Below are 19,909 nucleotides of genomic sequence, written 5' to 3'. Positions count from 1 at the left end.
TTCTAAACCAATGTAAGCAACAGCATCACTGTTTTTTTTTTTTGTTGTTGTTGACATCTTCTTAAATTAGTGAAAAGAAATTACATCCAAAACAGCATTTAAGAAGAAATTCTCTTTAAATTGTGAAACACTGTGAAGCTGGGGAAGAAACAAAATTCAAACTGCCTGTAGAACTTGAGTCTGTTCCTGTGTGTGAGAGGTAATTAAGTTTTTGGGTGCATTTTTTCTCTAAAATGTCCCTCTGTCATTCAGCAGGAAGGTAGGTTTCAGTCTGCCTGGGGTCTAAATTTTTCTCTGGAATGCTGCTTGTAAAGCGTGTTCATGTTTTCAGTGCATCTGTGAAATTTTCTGTAGTTTTATACTACGAAAGAGAAAGGAAAGACTGTAGAATCTATTTCTGTATGCCCAACTTAAACCTCAGGGATTTAAGGTACGTAATATATACTTATAGTGTTTTATACATATTAAAAGATCAAGTTCCTTTATCTTAGAAGTATGAACACTTGTCAAATCTGCATGTCTGGCTTTAGAGCTCTGACAAAAGATGCAGAAACACGTGAATAAGGACCAACTGTGGAAAATCTTCATGTAATTTTCTCAGCATCATGTAAGAGCAGAAGAAAGAAAAGAATCGAGCTCTGTGCTGGCATTCCTAACAAAATGACTGAACTGTGGGGGCCTAAGAAATAGGAAGCAAACTTACACACGTGGCTCTGGGCAGCCTGGTCTAGTGGTTGGCAACCCTGCCCACGGCAAGGGGCTTGAAACTAGATGATCTTTGAGGTCCTTTTCAACCCAGGCCGTTCTATGATCTATGATGTATGTTCTATGATCTAAGATGGTTAAATACGTCTTTCTTGGCATCCATCCCAAAATGACTCTTGATCTGTATTGCCTTGTTCTGTAAAATCCTCATTTTCTCCTTGGTTAAGGTCAATGAAAGGATGTCTCTCTCTTCCTGGTATTTTCCCCTTTAATATGTTCATGTAATGTTTCCTGCTTTAGGTAGGCAGCTACAGCTTTGTCTGGATGCCTGTTTTGCTGTGAAGTAGATTTTTCCATGATAGTTTAAAACCAACAAAAATTCTGAAGAAATGAGCTTACACCTAACATATTGTTTCCTAGATGCTAGGACATATTTATGCCTTTGGGAAATGCTGTGTATATTTCTTGTTTGGGATTAGATGCCAGCACCTTTGAAAATTCAGGCTTGGATTATTATGTTCCTTTCTTTAAACTGTTTCATTATTTGTTTTTGGTGGTTTGGTGGTGAATTTCCAACCACCTTTATCTTTTAAGCCTCTCTAATCTTTCAGAACTAATTTTAAAAGAGAAAATAAAGAAAACTGCTTAGAGAAGCGCAGTGTTCTCTCACAGGAAGCAGATGCTGGACTGATTTTTATCAAGTTCATAATTATTATCTAAGATGTTACAGAAGGTAGTTAGAGGACATTATTAGGTTCTTGCTACTGTAGCAAGCTTAACTGGTTTCTAATCCTAGAACCTTTCTCAACTCTTTTAAAAATAGCTATTCTTAATCTTGTAGTATTCTGGGGAGGGGGAATGGAACACTTTCAATATACTATATGCTGTAACATATAAGCATGCAGAGTTGACTGCAAGGTACTTCAGAAACATTTTGAACTGTCTGAGAATCTTTTTTGAAAGATGAATTGGATTGATGGAAGAGGTTAAAGCTTCCTTTGGCTATGAGTTGTTCCGCTAAGGGTTAAAGGTTGGCAGCTGAGGCATTTGTGCACACTGGACTAAGAGGAAACTTTGCTCATTGTCAGGCCTGGAGGTGTCATGGGAGGGTACAGCAGGGTTTGGCTGTGAGGCATTATCAGGGGCCTCCAACATCTGAAAGGGTCTGGTATGTCTGGGTAAAGAGCTGGTGTCTCTGTACCTTAAAAATGAGAATATGCAAGTGGTAATGTGGGACAATTCAGTACTAAGAAATGTATCTCATATGAGACAGTATTTTAGGACTTTTGTCTATGTCTTTTTAAAAATTTCTGTGTTTAAAAAAAAAAAAAAGATATCTCCATCCTGTAAATATTTGAGTCTCCAAGGTGGCTCTCTTCTGAGAGAGTAGTAGTCAGAGGTTGGTACTTGTTGCTTGTCCTAGAGCCATCCATCAGCAGTTCTGAATGTAGGATCACAGTATTGCATGCTTAGTTTTCATCTCATATTTTTAATTCAGTTGTTTCTGTACTGTTGAAGAAAGATGGCGTACATGAGGTTTTGCTGAAATTGAGCCAAATAGCTTGAAGTCATTGTTCTGTAATAAACAATTTCTGGTAATGCAGCTTTGTTTGCCACACGGAAATCACAGCTGAGAGAGCTCCCATCTTACATTGAGCACGCGGAACGATCCAGATGCAGCTTGATGTTGTGTGGTCACTGCACTCCATCCTGGGCAGTTTTGCAGCATTGAGAACGTCCAGTGCCACATCAACCAGAACTCTTGCTCTTGGGTGCTTTGTTGCTAGGCTTTGAAGGAACTCAGAGTACAGAATATAGGAGAAAATGGTCCTCTCTGGTGGGACTCACTTCAGTGAATTTTTAGAAGGCACTGGTGTGGTACTTTTAGCTGGCAGCCTCTCTGCTGTTGACCTTTGGGTTTCTGCAGGGCAAACAGGACGAGTGTGATAAATGAGCTGAGGCATTCAGGTGCTGTTTGTGGGAGGGATTCCATCTCCCTTCTTCTGGGTGAGAAGTTGGATGTGAGGGCAGTTGACTTCTTGAGAGTCTGATATCCAAACCAGACAAAAGACACGCGAGTTCTTCAAGCATTTGACTGCTGCTTCATAAGATGCAGGAAGCTCATTTGTTCTGACCAGAAAGCATTTGTTTTAAATGCTAAACAGTTGTGGTGTTTCAGCAGTTACCAATGAGTGCAGAATGCTGCTCTCATCCTTCCTTACTCGTGATTCTTTCTCAGGAGGAGGGGTGCAACTACAGATTCCTGTAGTTGTGCTCTTGGAAGTATTTCTCTTAGTGTATCTTTAGGATATAAGTACTGGCACACAGCATGAGCTGGGTCAGCAGTTCTAAGGGCTGCATTAGTGTGCAGTATTCTTGGAGAAGCATAACTGACGTCTGCATCAGGTACCTTACTTTCAACTCTTAATCTTCTGTCTGCAAACTTTCCTGGTAAGCATGCTAACTTAGCGATTTGTCCAGTGTTATCAGCATTCCTTAAAGGAAGGCTTGGGGTTTTCTTCCATTTGCTTGGTGTGCCTTCATTTATGTGTTAAAACTTATTTTGTAAACATTCTAAATTTTTGTTTCATGACTTTTGGTCTACTTCCTAGCTTGATTTTTTTTTTTTTTAATCTACTCCAGCAGCGAGATTAGACTTTTATTTTTGCTGGAATTGCTACCAGAAACTAGTGCTTCTCAAGAGTGCCACTGAGTAAGCTTTGGGAAGGTAATGACTTAAACACTCTTAAAATTGTTTTGTTGTTTTATTTTTATTTTATTGCAGCATCTCCATGACAATCTGTCTTTTTTTTTGATATGTTTTCTCCTGGTTGTGACAGTGAAATTACTGTCTAGATTCCTCGAGACTGGGTACTATACTTTATAAACAGTAATAACAGCAAAAAGATCTTCTCTGATTTTGGGTGAAGCTATTGCCGTAGGTCTTAAATCTGTTAAAAATGCTTTGCTCGCTCTGTAAATTGGCTATTTAAATGTTAAAATACTGTGGCACTAGGAGGGTTGGTTTCCTCATTTGATAACTGTTTTTTGAGGAGTTTTGAATTTGCTTCATGGTCGGTTCTTCGATTTCTCTACTGAAGAAATGACAGACTAACAGATTTTGAAAAGTGTTACAGAGCTGGACAGTTTTAGATGAGGGATCCACATGTACAGTGCCCACATTTGTTTCAGTTCTGCCAATTAGAACATTAAGTGGAGAGTAAATCACCGTAAGGTTCAAAAACGATGTGATTTTTTTTCTGAAATCTTGCAGATGCTCTTTTCTATTGAAGTTGCTGAGCTTTAATGCAAGTATCATGTGTTACAAGGCTTCACTCGTTAAACATATCCATCTTTTATTGCCATCTGGTGGCAAGAAAAAAGTCTTAAAAAGGATGAGTTGCATAGACAGCATGAGCTCTAGAAGAAGGTTGAAAGAACAGAGATCTCTCTTATTTCATTTCCTAGAAGCAAAAACTGTCAAGGATGCACAAGACTATTTCAGTGAAAAGTATATGTTACTTTTCCTCCTCCTATATGAGTGTTTACCGTTATAATTAAACCATTTAATTGGTTCCTAAGTGCATGACCCAGTATTTTATGCTGGTCAGGTCTATGCTGTTTTCAATGTTTTTAAGCTCTTTGGCTATGACATTCTTGTCATCCGATGCACCGGCAGGAATACTGCTTCAGAAAACACTTGTACTTCTTGTGCCCTTGCTGTTTGAAGGTTAGCAGTGGAAGACCTGTATTTTATCTTCATCATGTCAACAAAGCTAGAGAAATGGAGAATTCAGAGGAATTTTAGATGGGATAAGACAACAAAGGTTTTTGATACTGTCTTTCTCTCTCTCCTATGAAAAATATTGAATGATTTTTTTAAGGTCTAAATAGGTCAACTGCGTTTACTTTGTTCAGAAAAAGCCGATCCATCATCAAAGAAAAGGTGATGGACTTTAACTTGTGAAGTCTGTTTCTGTGTTTTTAAATCCTCCTTTTGAAAAGCTCTCTGAGGCTGGTGGAATGCTTTGCTGAAGCTAGCGAAAATGCAGTTGCTTGGGCGAGGTTTTCTCCCTAAAGGATTTGGAAGATAGAAGATGCAGCCGCAGAAGGTATTCCCCCTATACAAGATGTATTTAAAATGTTTCCTATAGGCCTCTAATTTAATGCATCATCTTTTTTTTGAAAACTCCAAGCTGGAGTGTTTACTCCTCTGAGCATGCTCGACAGGATACTGTCAAGGGAATAATTCTTGCTGAAATCAGATGTGGAGGGATTAAATTTAGTTCTCGTCCCGCTGGTAAATTCCTGACCTCTAGTAGCAGGTTGTTCTGTTGGGGTAACAGTCTGGGGCTTTGTCAGACTGAGGGGTCGTGGGTTCAGACTGATGGGCACTGGGGCCATTTTCCAAAAACCTTTAAAGTATTCCTAAGGCCTATTCCTTATCTAGTCACGTGGCATACCTAACTTGGCTTTCTTTAGCTGGCTTATGAAAGAGCTCAGGACAGTGAGTGAGTGGTCTGGAAACAGCAATAGCTGTTTGTTGTTCATTACAGTGTGTTGCTGTGCTAGATGAACTCAAAGAAGTGCATGGGGAAGTAACACAGGAAAAAAAAAAAAGAAGCATTTTGAAAAATGTTATCCCTTAACACCTGTTTGCAAAATTTGTCCAAATGAATCAAAACTGAACAGAAATAATAATCTATCATAAAATGTGTAGCTGCATGCGTGTAGAGAGCGATGCGATGGTAGCTTTTTCATTCGGTGTTATCCAAACTGCTTTAAATGATACTGTTTATTAAAGAAAAAAAAAAGTATTATGCGTACAAAGGGGATGGTTGCTTTTATTTTCTTATTCCTTCTCTTGATATAACTTCATTTATACAGAAAACGCATCTCTGAAAACTCGGCATTAGGCAGGATCACGCCTTCTGTCCAACTCTGTCAGCTCCCACAAGAAGTTAAGTGTTAATGTGTTCCTCTGTGCTTGAAGGCTGAAAACTGAGGGTTGCATTAAAGCGTGTGTTCATCCAGGCTGGCCAAGGGCGTCACTGCCAAGGACAGGCGAGGGGCTGAGAGGGCCAAAACAAAGCACTGCTTGTTCATTTGGATTTTTATTCCGTAGGCTGTGTGTGGCACCACAGGTTACGCGCAGTTGTAAAGCCTCTTCCTTCAGAACTAGTGGGACCGCAGATGTCCCTGAGAGGAATGAGAAAGAGATAAATATTAACGTAGTTAAAAGGTAGTCAGCTTTTTCACTTGAGTTACCTTGAAGCCGTTTCAGACTGGGACTTTTCCTGCTATTAAATGTTACGTGGAATAAAGAGAAAAGCTTCCTTGAGTATGAGCTGAGTCAGCTCATACTAGTAACAAGTTACAAAGTGTTTGTTTGAATTTTGAAATCTTTTGCTGAGAAAATACGATGAGCCATCAAATTAAAAACCGTAGATAGGAGGAACGCAATTTGTTTTATGTCAGGAGCACTCAGGCAAAATAGGAACCACTTGACTGCTCTTATTTTCAGTAGGTACCTATTTCCCATCTTTGTGATAACAAATGTTACAAGTGTGAATCCTTAAATGTGCTGGATTAGCAAAGATGTTTAATTTTGTATAGCGTCTAGCCTTTGACTTAGCAATATTTGATTATTCCTTGTTGTGGGTTGTCTATTAAAAAAACAAAGAGTTGAATATTCAACGTACAAAAAAAAAAACATTGTCATTTTGCTGCTAGATAGGAAAAATAATATTCTATACTCTGGAGTTCTTAGGTTGTGAAAAGTAAGGTGAAGGTTTTTCTTAGGTGCTCTCTGATTTTTAGGATGAGCTGTATTATTTTCGTCTCAGCAGGGATGGTTTTATGGGTTTCTCTGTCCCTCTCACTTTGAGTCCAAAGGGGTTATGGCACTGTGGGGCAGAAAGGCTGATGTTTGTTGTTTGCCCACTTCTTGCTCTGTTTTTGGCTTTCAGTTGGCTTTAGCTTTTGTTATGGTTTTGCATCTAGTTTTGACTATTTTACTTTTTTAACAACACAGTCAGCAACAGTAATAAAATCACTTTAGGGAAGCCTGAGGAACAGGCTTCAGTACTGACAGATAAGGCCATCTATCAATTTGCGCTCTCAGATCTGCTCTCTTGGTACTCAAACAGCAGCAGCTCAAGCAATTTCCTGGCATTCTAGACATTTCTATCAGAAACGTTTCCTGCAGAAGAAGCACCAAAATTTAAGTGTGAGATCAGGCTTTGATTGCAGAACAAAATTGACTTGAACATGCAGTCTTTTGTCCGACCTTTCTCCATCCTACTGCTTAGACCCTGTAGGAACAGGATGTGAGCTCATATCTGTTGTCTTTAATGTTTATGTCACAGCTTTCAGCTTACAGCTTTGCCTTTTGCAGACTTCTGTGTTTGTCTTCTTTTGAAGGATGAAATTCCACTTTTAAAATCCTGAGATGTATGCCTTTGGCTATACACCACGAGGGCAGGAAATCCTGAGGAATACAATAAATAGAAGCAGTGTTTGGATTCCAGTGTCAAAGCAAGGACCTAGTGTCATGTTAGAGTTGATCCCTGGTACAAAGAAGATTCCTGGTTGATGCCCTTTTAGAATAAGAGGGTGAGCTGTGTGATGAGTGAAGACTCAGAAAAATATGGTGTTCTGCCCTTTCAGTGAAATCACAGCTACATCTATAAAAGCTGTTACAAACTTTTTAAGCATGGTTTGGATTTAGGCTATGAGAAGTCTTTAGGAAGTGAGGAGTTGTGTTTGAAAACATTCAAGTGTTTTAAGTGCTCTTATTTTCATTATGAACTTGTAAAAATGTAGAAAACTCCCTTGTTAAGATCATACGGAACATGGGCTGTTAGCTTTTGAAAACAAATACTAATCATCTTTAATGAGACAGAACTTGAGTTACTTTTCTTCAGTTTAGTGATGTATTACAAGCAAAAGTAATTGGATGAAAAGTTAGAATCTGAGTTCAAACCTGTTTTTTATTCTGTTAACATATATGATTTTTATCTGAATCTTTCGGGTTGTTTCAAAAGATGAAATACTAATGATAAAAGCAGTATATCATATTCAGTCAACCTGACTTTTTAACTCTTTAATCTGTGCAATTGTATTTACTGCAAGTGCTCATATGTGATGTTTTCCTCATATACGTGATGTCGTGCTTTTGTGCGTACTCATCTGAAGAATACTAGGGGCTTAAAAATAGCAAAGACTGTTATGAACTTGTAAAATACAGAGATGCTGTTGCCATTTTTCACAGAGTATGCTGAATTTCTACACTGCAAAGGAAGGAAGTTTACCGATTTTGATGAAGTTCGTCAGGAAATTGAAGTAGAAACAGATAGAATAACAGGAGTGAACAAAGGGATTTCTTCAATTCCTATTAATTTAAGAATATATTCTCCACATGGTAGGTAGTGTCATTCTACTGTATATTCCTGTGATGTAATATATTACTGAGCTCTGTCTGTTTAGCGCTCTCTTTTTCATGTGTTCTCATTGCTTGATTAGTAGTCTTCTGGGATGCAAAAACTTCCACCAAAAGTGGATATACCTATATAAAAATATTCAGCTTCTGCTGCGTTATGAAACCACTCTACTGCAGAGAGCTTTTGCTTCTAGAGTTGGACAGAACACGGACTCTATCCCATTCAACATTCTCATGATTTTAAAATATTCCCACTCTATATCAGGGAGAAGCCAATCCCTCCCCCAGCACACATTACTATTAAGAGCTCACTGGTAAACTCATCGGTAAAGACATGTAGGAGGTAGCAGATATAATGGCAAAACTCTTCTTGCCTCCACCCATGTGGATTTCCCAGATTAATGATCCAAAAAGTCATTATGTCTCTTTGCCCTATTGTATGTTTATTATTCCTTGTCACTAAGAACATACTTAGACAATGCTGATGTTTGAAGCTGCATTCTGTTATAGGCCCTCCAGTATAGATCAAAGCTAGGTTCTCTGGTTGCCATCTGCTCAATTTAATGAAGACAGTCTAGAGGAAATGTTTTGCATTGAATTCATCCTGGATGTAGCGGGAAAGTGGTGTGTTTGGCTGAGGCATTTATCTAACCACCTCATCTGATGCCTTGATTGTGACTCAAAGTTCATAAGGATTAAAATAAGAGGAGAGGTAATTAAAGAGATGTTGAACCTCCCTTTGATTTGCCATGAATGGCCTTGGCTCTAAATGTATGCCCCTGAGCCCTGTTGCTGCTATGCAGATGTGGCATAGCAAACAGGAGAGCAACTGAACTAAGTGCTCTGCCTCACAGCATGCTTCCTGAACATGCTGGCTCCAGAAGAACATGAAAATTTTCTACCTAATGCTCCTAATTTGTTTTACAGATCAGTTTTTTGGTTAGCAACTATTATCTGTATTGAACAGACACCAAATGTATTTCAGGTGTTTCCTTTCTAGAAATCCTAATTTTCTCATTTGGCTAAAGGATATTCTGTTAGAGTACTAGATGAACAAGCTGATACTTCTAGGTGGTCTGTGGATTGGCTCGAAGCGTGAAATATGGATGGCCTGTTAACTGTGCTATAGCTGATGGAAAAAGCTCAGAAAGCCATATTCATTTGTCTAAGAGCCTTCAGTGATATTCAGTATCATTCGCCCATACAGTTGTAATGTTTAAAATATTAAGTCGTACTCTTAAATCCAAATGAAGGACCAATAGGGAAGTAACTATGATAACAAGTATACTTTTCAGACTGTCAGGCATTTTATTTGAACCACGTATAATTTAATACGCTTTTATAAGTGTATACAGGATTTTATGTGACTAAAGTCTGTCTACAGCTTTAGATGTATAGATCTCTTTAGATGTGTCTGGCGTGCTAACCAGTGCTGTGATTCTGTGTTCTCCATACAGTACTAAGCCTGACTCTTATTGACTTGCCGGGAATCACTAAAGTGCCAGTAGGGGATCAGCCTCCTGATATCGAGCAACAGATAAGAGACATGATAATGCAGTTCATCTCTCGAGAAAACTGTTTGATATTGGCTGTGACTCCAGCTAACACTGATCTGGCCAACTCAGATGCTCTGAAGTTAGCTAAAGAAGTAGACCCTCAAGGTAAGCATGATTGAACATAGCCACTGAGCCTCGTTTAATAAATTGGAGGAATACATTTCAGCACTGCCAATGATGACCTCTTCATTTCCAGTCGTACCCTTACTTGCAATTGTGGCTATTGTTGTGTGATAAATATTTGAGATGATCACGTTTTTAATAATTATTATGGAACTGTAGGACGTAATTGTTCTTTATGAATATAAATGATTTTTCACTGTTATTTTTTTCCTGTCTCTGACCTGATTAGGCCTTAGGACCATTGGTGTGATCACAAAATTGGATCTGATGGATGAAGGAACAGATGCAAGAGACGTTCTAGAAAATAAACTACTCCCTCTTCGTAGAGGTAAGAATGTTCAATTGCCTCTGTTCTTTGGTTTCAGTAGCTGTAGTGTTTGAGAGTTTTGGAGATGATTGAAGGGTTATTCTGGACTTGATGAGTTCCTAACTTTTATTATATTCCATTCAGCAAACATAGAAGGGGCTGTGCTAAAAATATCCCATAAGTAAAATAATAGATTCTGAACCTGGAAAATACACTGCTTATTCCTGAGGAAACAAGAAACGTCAGTATAATTTATTAGCCAATTTTCTTTTCTGTGCCAGGTTGCTGTCCCTTGCAACAAAAGAATCTTTTTTTCTTTAAGCATGACGGAAGCCAGCACCAGTGCTTTTGTAATCTTGCTGTTAACCCAGTTTTGACCTCTTGTGGAAGTTTTCTATTTGATTGTCCTAACAGCTACTCTTACAGTCACTTACACTGTTAACAATATCAATAATTTTGTTTCTAGTTATACTTAGGAGACCACTATCTCCTTCAGTATATGAGCACAGCAAACAATTTATGAATGTATTTGTCAACGGTTATGACAGTATTCCTCAGGCAGACATGAAGAAATTTCTCATTTTTCCTGTGTTTTGTCAATGCTGTTTCATTTACTTATCTAGACTTGTTTGGTCTTTTTTTTTATTATTTTTTTTATTTTTTTTATTTTTGTTACTTTAGTTTTGTGTTTATTTGAAGTGGCTTCTTTGGAGTTCACTAAAGTTTTGGGTACTTGTACATTTGAATTACTAATGTAAAAGGAAGTGCATCTATTTTACATAAACAGGATGAACAAACTGGACGTTAAGTTCATTTGCAGTACTTGTAAATAATGCTTGAAATACCTGAATTGGAAATTTTTGTTTGAGTTGAGCCAATGTAGTTCAATTTAATATGAATCCAGCTGTGCAGAGAATACCTGCATTAACATGCCCATTGGATTGGGATTGTTTCAGGTTATATTGGTGTTGTGAACAGAAGCCAGAAGGACATTGATGGGAAGAAAGACATAAAGGCAGCTCTCTTAGCAGAAAGGAAATTCTTTCTTTCCCACCCAGCATACAGGCACATGGCAGATCGGATGGGAACACCGTATCTTCAGAAAGTTCTAAACCAGGTAAAACCTGAGTTCTTTGTGGTGTGAGACAGCTTTTATAGAGATAGGACCAATATAAAATCTTCATTAAAATGAACGTTGCACAGTGAACCTTATTTATTCTTTTCTGCCTCTTAATTTTTACAGTGTAATAAACAAAGTTGCATATTAAAAATAGCACTTATGAGTGTACCGTGGGAAATAGAGAAGCTAATTTGTAGGCACTTGCCAGTATTCATAAACCTACAATAATTAAGAGTGCTAATTATATGTTACCAATGATGGAAATTTCTGTAATGTTCAATCTTGATTTTCTTCTGAGGAAATTATTATTTTATTTTTAATTTTTTTTTTACTCAAAAAATCACTCAGGTTGGTACCTTATGCATCCAGACATAAGCTAATAATGATACTTTTCGACTGTGTAGTTTTCCAACTTTGGAAACTCTGTAATATTTTATTCCACTTTATTAATTTGTAAAAATCTAGAATAGCTTCTCTTAGCTCTGTCTGTATTACTTAAGGCTGCAGTTTAAGCTGTAATATTAATTACAGATGCAGTAAAATAATGCGAGCATACTCCCTACAATCCTTGTGAAGATGCTGGGGGGACTTTTTTTTTTTTTCCTCTGGGGCTGTGCACAGCAACACGTAGTTGTAACCTGCAGTTTTCTTTTGAGCTGGCCTGTGCACGGTGTGCATAAACTGAGTAACTCTGAGGGACATTGTGTAGAAGCAAGCCAGTTTTGACCATTAAAGAGTACAAGATGTTCTCTGCTGCCTTGGGGAGGACTTGGCATTCCTTGCAGAAAAACCTCTTTTGCTCCAGCAAAGCAAAATTGTACGCACTTGATCTACAAAACTGGAAGAGTATTTACAAGAGATGGAATACAGAGGTGACAATTGTAAGTGACCTTGGAGCGCTGGGGTCCTACTGTCTTCCAACGTCAGGGTGCTGTTATATCTGCTCCCTATGGCTTTTCATGCTCAGGGTGAATTCCCTCTTACTTTGATGTGTGCAGAACTTTTTGTTGTTTTTATTTTACCTGATAATAATGCAGTTTATGACTTTTACTAACAGTTCTGCACTTCCCTATTCTCTTGAATACTGAACATGAACATACGTAGAAAGTAAAATTCTTCTCTCTTCCTGGATATTTCTCCAAGTATACTGTCCTATTCTTTAATTATCACATTTCTTCGAGTTTATCAGGGCTCTGAGAAATCAAATTTAGAAACTGGTGGGGGGAGGAGGAGGGGAGAGAGACATTTTTAGAAATGATGTGTCCTGAAGTTTCCCTGCATATGTGTACTTTAACCTTAAAATCTATACTTAAATGTAGTTTGTAATAGAAACATATACCATACACTAATGATAAAAATGATGAATAGAGTAATTGGAGGACTTGGTTAGCATTGCCTTTAGTTTTGCCCAAACCTTTGATCTGTTATGAAGTGTTCAAGTCCAAACTCATCGGATTGCAGTTTTCTTCAGCAGGAATTAGAGGTCTTCTTCCCATGTACCTGGAGGAGAAACTTGTAGCTTACTGTCCTAATTAGTATGCTGCCTACTCCAGAATTTCAGGAATACGTGATTCTTTTCACCATTCTGTCCATGGGTGGTGCCTTCATGGTGCCAGCCCTTAGCTTGAATAGCATGTGACTCTAATGATGATGAGTCTCAACAAATTTGAAAAGGACAAGATCAACTCCTGCCTGTACCCCTAAATTTTCTGATGATACTATGACTTTAAAAAAAAAATAATTCATTGTTATTATTACTGTTACTTTGAAACTAGGTTTTATCAGCCAACCAGTGCTTTTGACATTCCTAAAAACTGAACTTGATAGCATTTTCTCCAGTTCACTGTTAAATTGCTGCTATAGGTTTGGAATAGACAGAGACTAGGTCAGCCTGACTTTGTCCATTTTGGATAGCAGCTGGAAACAGCACAAGAGTTATTGGCTAAGAGAAATAAACTACATGGTTGGCCTGTTTAATTTCTTGCTGTGCTGACTTTGCAGCTGTGTATCTTTACAACCAGGTTAAGGTATATTCTGGACTTGTTCAAAAAGACTGCTAATACTATTTATTTTTGCCTTATAAAAACATTCTTCAATAGGATGCAAGAACTTGCCTGCATCCTACAGGTTTGCTTGTATTTAGGATGTTTTGCCTCTCTTTATACATTGAAAGATTAATACCTTATGTCTTAGTTTTGAGACTAAAGCAACTGAGTTTCATATTCCTTTAAGCTGTCTTATATGTTGTGACTTTATATACTAGCAACATTTTTTTTAGGGTTTTTTTTCCTTTTAGTTTATCTATTTCAGTATTAACTGTTGGCCTTCTGTTGCTGTTAATGTATGTAGAATATTACATGAGAGGATGTATGCGAGACTTGTCCCCAAGTTATTAAACACACGTTAGTGTTTGTGGTTCCGGGTGATATTTAAATTATTCTGCATCCACAAGGTGGTGCTCCAGGGAAACTTCAGCGTCTGATAATATGCCTTTCAGGCCTGCTGAACAACTTTGGATCTGAGTTTGCATACTTCAGTATTTGACATTCTTTATTTATAGTTTGTGTGACTGCGAAGAAGATCCGCAGTGTAGTGCAAAAAGTCCATTTTCGTTTAAATCAAAGAATGGATGAATTTTATTTTCATAAATGAAAACCCATACTCCTCAGTGATAAAACTTCAGTTGTCCAAAAATCAAGATTTTTTTTTAAAATCATTTTTTAAAGAAAAAGTTAAGAGCTGTAATCATTAAGATGAGGGCTAAATCTCTTCCCCTTAGTATTCTGCACACAACAAAGTAGAAGTGATGTGAAAGTGACTTTTGTAAGTAGTGGAAGAGTGCTAAGTAGGTGCTTTGTATGCCTATACTTCCTTCTGTCACTGTTCTCAAGTGGTTTTGGATGCTCAGAATCAGCAAAATGCGTGTTGACAACAAAATTTTAAATGAGAGATCATTTAAAATTGAAGTAACTTTTTAGCGTATAGCTAAACAACCAAGTCATAACAGGCCTCACTGAGTGAAAAAGTCGAGAAGTTTTTCAAGCCTCTGTATAATGTGTACGTGAAAGGGATGTTGTGGTCTTCTTTAACTGTCTCCATTGCTTCAAAGATCAAAAGGAAATGCATCAGTAAGCTAGCACAGGCCACAGTGGTATGTTTGGAAATGGCTATGCTCTTGTGTTCATCTCTATTTACAGTATAAAAGGACTTCTATTTGCTTTTTAGCAACTTACCAATCATATTCGGGATACCCTGCCAGCTTTCAGGAGCAAACTCCAGAGCCAGCTGCTTTCTATAGAACATGAAGTAGAGGTATACAAAAACTTCAGACCAGAAGATCCAACGAGAAAAACGAAGGCTTTGTTGCAGTGAGTATTGTCTTTTATCTGCTTTTCCATTGTCTATAGGTTTGGTTTGCTTTGCTTGACTTTAATTTTTTTTCTTCATGAGTTTAAAGGTTAGGATATGGAAAAAGATTCTATATGCAAGCTCTGAAGAATCTTGTGCTTGGTGTTCCAGAACACTTGAATGTTTCAGCTAGATTTCCCTTAAATTAGTATTAGCAGTCGTAGAAAGAGAGAAGGCAGAGCAGGAAAAGGTACAAAGATAATCTTAAGGTAAGAAACTGCTGCTGATTGTATGGACACCTTCTTCAGCCTGTCAAAAAGATGCCCTCAAGCAAAGGGGAGAGATTGTGTTAGAGCTCTATATGATGAGGAGCATAACAGGAGAGTAGGGAATGGTTTTTTTTCTTTTTTAATGAGATATGAAAACTTGGCCATCCAAAATAATTTGAAAATGGCAAGATCAAAATTAATCATCATTGATGGTTATCCTTCGTGTGGTATGCACCAAAGTTATAGAGCTCCTTACTGAAGGAGCTGATACTAAAAGTTGGTTTGCCTTCAGAAAGCAGTTAAGCAGGTTCTTGGGGACAGGGAAAATATTCCAGTTTGGCAAGAGCAAAGTCGTATCTCTGTTGCTGGGAACACATGAACAGCAATTGAGGCCAAGGCTCAAATTCAGAAAGGAATATGGTCACCTGAACTATTAAGACTTTCCTGATCCAGCTGATTTACTCTTTGCTTTTTGCAACAACTGTGTCAAAAGAGTAGACATAATTCTGTCCCTCATGACTTAAGATGTTTTGGTTGAAAGGAAAACCTGAGGACATAGCCTAGGACTCTTCTGTGAGAGTACAACATGGGTATTATTTTCAGTCTGTGTATTTGGTCATTTAGCTGATAGGAGCATATGTATGAAGTTGTGACTTGTTCAGTCTGTGGGCGTCTCAGGCATGTTCTGCTATAGTACTGTTTTCTAAAGGAAAAATAATTGAATTCTGTTTCATTCTGAGTTTCCCTGCTTGATAATTCTCTGCAGTTTTTCTAATTCCTTCATTATAATTAGGTGCTAAAGGGAAAGTTAACTTTTGTCAGTAAAAATTCTTGCTTTTCACTTGAGGTGTGGAAAATAACACGACTAGAGCCTTTCTTCTGATTCTAAAGAACAAGGTCCATAATACATATAAGAAAATAATCTACTTCCACTTACTCCATAAGATAATTTTCATCAATCTTCTTCAAAAGTTGAGTTTGAGGCTCTACACTTGCACTATTTCCCTAATTCTATTTGCCCGAGTTATATAGATAGCCGAGGTTTAAGAACATGTGATGTGCAGTGTTAGTTGTTGGCAGAATGTGTTGCTTCAAACTTTAGGTCCAGGTGTCTGTGCTTAAAAAATCAGCTGCCCCTGCACCTTCCAGAACTGGAGAGGTTATCATGTATTCTTCTAAATGTTCCTGATGTAGAAGTCTAAGCATAATCAAGTAAACTGGAGTTTGTGGTACTGGTTGCTGACACATTAGTATTGCATCCTGGGTGAGCTTTTGGGCTTGGAAAAGCTGAAGTTACTTGGCCAGTGTTGGATCAGCTTAATGACTTGATGCACATTGTGCTATTGAACTGTATCTTTTTGAAAGATATTAGATAGATCAAAGAGTCATTGTAGAGCAGTGAGCTCTCCACAAGTGTTACCTCCTTGCTATAAGTCTCAAGACTTTTGCTTGTGGTCTGTCCATTGAGCTCTGCTATTTCTGTAATGGCATCTAGATATGGATGGGGCTTTCCATTCAAATACACTATGTAAGTATCAAGACTTCTGTTTGCTTGTCCCACTACAAAGATTGCGATCATTTTTTCTTTTCTAAATAAAATGAATATGATAAATAGTGATAGCATTTACAGTGAAATAGGAATGTAGCCTGGTGCCCTGATATATTTGTAGCTGACTTTAAAATGTGGTTTAACAAGCTATTATTAGTATTTTTAAACACAGCATTTATGGAAAAAAGAAAGTATATGAGCTATATCCTACAAGGAAGAAGCGTGGGATGTGTGCATATGTGTGTAGGAATGGACATACAAAAAGTAGCATAGCACCCTGGATAGGATTGAGTGAATGAATTGTTGTGGATACTTTTGTCAATTCCTAAACCTGTTTTAATTAGTCAATAGTACTCGCATAGTACTGAAGTAATGGTTGATAGTTGACATGCTTACATGCTTAAGTTAATCTTTTTTTCTTTTTTCCCCCTTTGAAATTTAGGATGGTACAGCAGTTTTCAGTGGACTTTGAAAAAAGAATCGAAGGATCGGGCGATCAGGTCGATACACTAGAACTTTCAGGTGGTGCCAAAATCAATCGTATTTTCCATGAACGTTTCCCTTTTGAACTAGTGAAGGTATTTATCCAACTCGGTGATGTTATTTGTGTCTTCTTTACGTATTCCTATTTCAATAGCAACTGTACTAAAGCAAAGATAAAGCTTGATGTGAAGAACATGATCTTTACCATGAAAGAAATTACATTAGATGATTGAGACATTTAGCTTCATTTCTCGTTATGGGTACTGAGATACACTGAAGATTCTGAAATATGGTAATAAGAATATAATTATAGTCCCAGTTCCTATTATTTTTCATGCTTTTTATTGTTTTTCTCACTAATGGCATTTTCTTTCTGATTAGACGGGGCAAAGAAACAACTACCCTTGGCAAATTTAAGTTGCTGTGTTCAAGGAGCTAGTACCTGTTACAACTACAGAAATGAAACACGTACATTTTATAGCTTTTCTTCTTCCTGTTTTCAGAGCGTAGGACACAGCCAACTTTCTGTCCCATGTTTTTGTATTGGAAAGAGGAGTGGGAGTGGAACAGATGCAAATTTGATGTTTAGAGATAACATTTTTTCCTCTTAATACATCTCTTGCTTAGCCATCTTCTGAATAACACAATGAACTGCAGTGGTCTGTGAACAAAGAAGCGGTTAACTATGAGTTTGTGTTATATGTCCTTTTACCTTTTCTTTCACTGTACTGACTTTAGATTCCCCTCCCCATGACCCCTGCTGTATTTCTAGTCTGCCTTCTTTGATGCTTTTCCTAAGCTTCCTTTCTATGTACTTTATGTTTGGCTGCCTCGATAATCACCTAACTTTCAGTTGGGTGAGAGCCACACAGGTTTCAGCTGATTCTAAGGTTTAAATATGCTATGCCGACTAGCACTACAAGAGAACAGGTTAGGGTTGGGCTTAAGTAGTGACCCTGTCACTTGTGACAGTACTAATGTATTGTTCAGCTAGTTGGCTTTTGAGAAACATGAAGAAAAGGTTCATAACTCTGAGACCATTCCTCTCTTAAATTTGGTTGAAAAACAGTAGGATGGAAAACTGAAGATAAACAGAGAACACAATGGTGGAAGTTGTACCACTTAATAGACATGGTTTAGTGGGGTTATTGGTGGTAGGTGGATGGTTGGACTGGATGATCTTGTAGGTCTTTTCCAACCTAGCTAATTCTATGATTATAGGACTAATGGAACCAGACTTAAAAAATAAAAATAAAAAAAAATTGCGTCTTTCAAATGCTGTTTCTGGCTTACTTCACCAACTCTTGTCTCTTTTAGGATGTTCTGCAAAATCATTTCAGCTGTTTGGTATATTGGGAATAGAAGGGTGCATAATTTCCAGCAGTCCTTACTGTTACCTGTAGCCTTAGTGTTAAAACATCTCAAAATACTTGCATTTTGTTTAGCATAATTAGAGATTAATATTGTGTTAGTTGAACTTGCCCATCTTCCAGTTATTTTGGAAAAGGGTCGTATTTTCTATTTTACTTCAAAGCTTCCCCTAATATGATCTCAAATGCTTTTGTTCCTCTAGATGGAGTTCAATGAGAAAGAGCTGCGGAGAGAAATAAGTTATGCAATCAAGAACATACATGGTATCAGGCAAGTGCTCCCCTGTTTTCAAGGCTGATCACATTGCAGAAGGTGTGGTCTTCTTAACCTGTGGACATGCTGACTGTTGATTGCTAGACTACATTTCTAATGCACTGCTCCCAACAGCTGATGTTTCTTTCACTCCTATTTTGCTAGCTATTTTGGGCTGAACAGCTGGTTTGCCTGGAGATGTTTAATTTACCTGGAAATCTTGGAAAATTGTTTTACAGAGAAAATTACTGACTTTTTTTTCTGGTACTGCCAGCTGAAGTGTATAAGTATAGTTTTCAATTTAACGTAAGATTTCTACTGCATAAAGGCTGTTGGAATTGGTGTAACTGGTTGTAACTATACATTCACAGGGGAGAAATTTTTAGCTGTCCCTTTTCTGCTATTATTTAATCATCTTACCAGGTAAATTCAATATCAGTTGGAAATTTTATATGAAACTTTTGATGCGTGACTGACATCACCGTAGGAGAGGAAAACATTTATGGAAGCCTTATTCTTGATGAGGGAAGCTGATACAGTGGCTCATGTGAGTAGTTTGTCAGTCTAGAATGTAAGGAAGACTTTTTTCTTTTCAGAAAATGGCATAAAGCTATGAAGCAATGCAGTTTTGCACACACACTCACTATAGACAAGTCAGAAACCTCTAGAAAGCATTCAGTGAAAGCATGAGTTCAAAGGCTAGGTACGAGTCTGTCTGGAACTTGACCTGTCAGCGCATTGAAAGTACTGCTGGGATTTGGGAATGTTGAGACTGTCACAGCTGAGTGAAGTTCTTCAAAGGATGTCTCTTAAATGTATTCATTGGATGGCCAAAAATGTAAGCCTGAGACTTGCTCAACTGTTAATACCTACAAAATACACCAAAAAATTCTCAAATAAATGCTGTAGTACTCAACAGTATTTGCATGTGGCTTAGTCTGTACCTCTTTACTTCATGACATCATTGGCTTCTTCCTGGTATGCTGTAATGGTAAACATTTTCAGATACTAAACAAACCTCACCTCAGACATTTTCTGCTGATCCCTGGGACTTAACAACTTCTAGCCATTTTGAGATGCCTCATCAAGGTTGTAGTTCTTTTCACTGAAGAGCTATCACTTAGGCTTTTCTCCCTTCAGGATTTGTACCAGAAGTAACTCTAGCTGCCTATTTTCTTATTAAAGTTTCTGTTAACATTTGTGTACGAAGTAATGGTGATAGAGCCAAATCCATTGTAGCTTTCACAAACTTAATTGCATAAAGCAAGAGGAGACTAAGAACCTAAATGTGACATGCATCTATAATGGTCCATAAAGTAAATTTTTAGCTGTGGATGAATTGTGGAAATTCTTAATGTCTGCCTTGTTTCTGACAGATGAAGTCT

At 37.7% G+C, this 19,909-nt stretch overlaps 1 protein-coding gene across 8 annotated transcripts in view; it reads left to right on the top strand.

Moving 5' to 3' along the window:
- DNM3 (dynamin 3) overlaps nucleotides 1-19,909 on the top strand; it is a 185,135-nt gene that overhangs the window by 12,446 nt on the left and 152,780 nt on the right. For all 8 annotated transcript variants that reach the window (XR_002441228.1, XR_002441227.1, XM_021405054.1 and 5 more), the window contains exons 3-9: nucleotides 7,979-8,128; nucleotides 9,604-9,807; nucleotides 10,055-10,153; nucleotides 11,089-11,249; nucleotides 14,478-14,620; nucleotides 16,861-16,996; nucleotides 18,475-18,542. Coding sequence is in view for 6 of the 8 variants with exons in the window: in XM_021405054.1 (XP_021260729.1) it covers nucleotides 7,979-8,128; nucleotides 9,604-9,807; nucleotides 10,055-10,153; nucleotides 11,089-11,249; nucleotides 14,478-14,620; nucleotides 16,861-16,996; nucleotides 18,475-18,542 (961 nt within the window). In the remaining 2 variants the exon portion in view is untranslated. The remainder of the gene's footprint in view (nucleotides 1-7,978; nucleotides 8,129-9,603; nucleotides 9,808-10,054; nucleotides 10,154-11,088; nucleotides 11,250-14,477; nucleotides 14,621-16,860; nucleotides 16,997-18,474; nucleotides 18,543-19,909) is intronic.

This window comes from Numida meleagris, chromosome 7 (assembly GCF_002078875.1).
Source record: "Numida meleagris isolate 19003 breed g44 Domestic line chromosome 7, NumMel1.0, whole genome shotgun sequence".
Classification (NCBI taxonomy): Eukaryota; Metazoa; Chordata; class Aves; order Galliformes; family Numididae; genus Numida; species Numida meleagris.
Note: the sequence above shows the minus strand (reverse complement) of the source record. Positions and strands in the feature narration are given on the sequence as shown.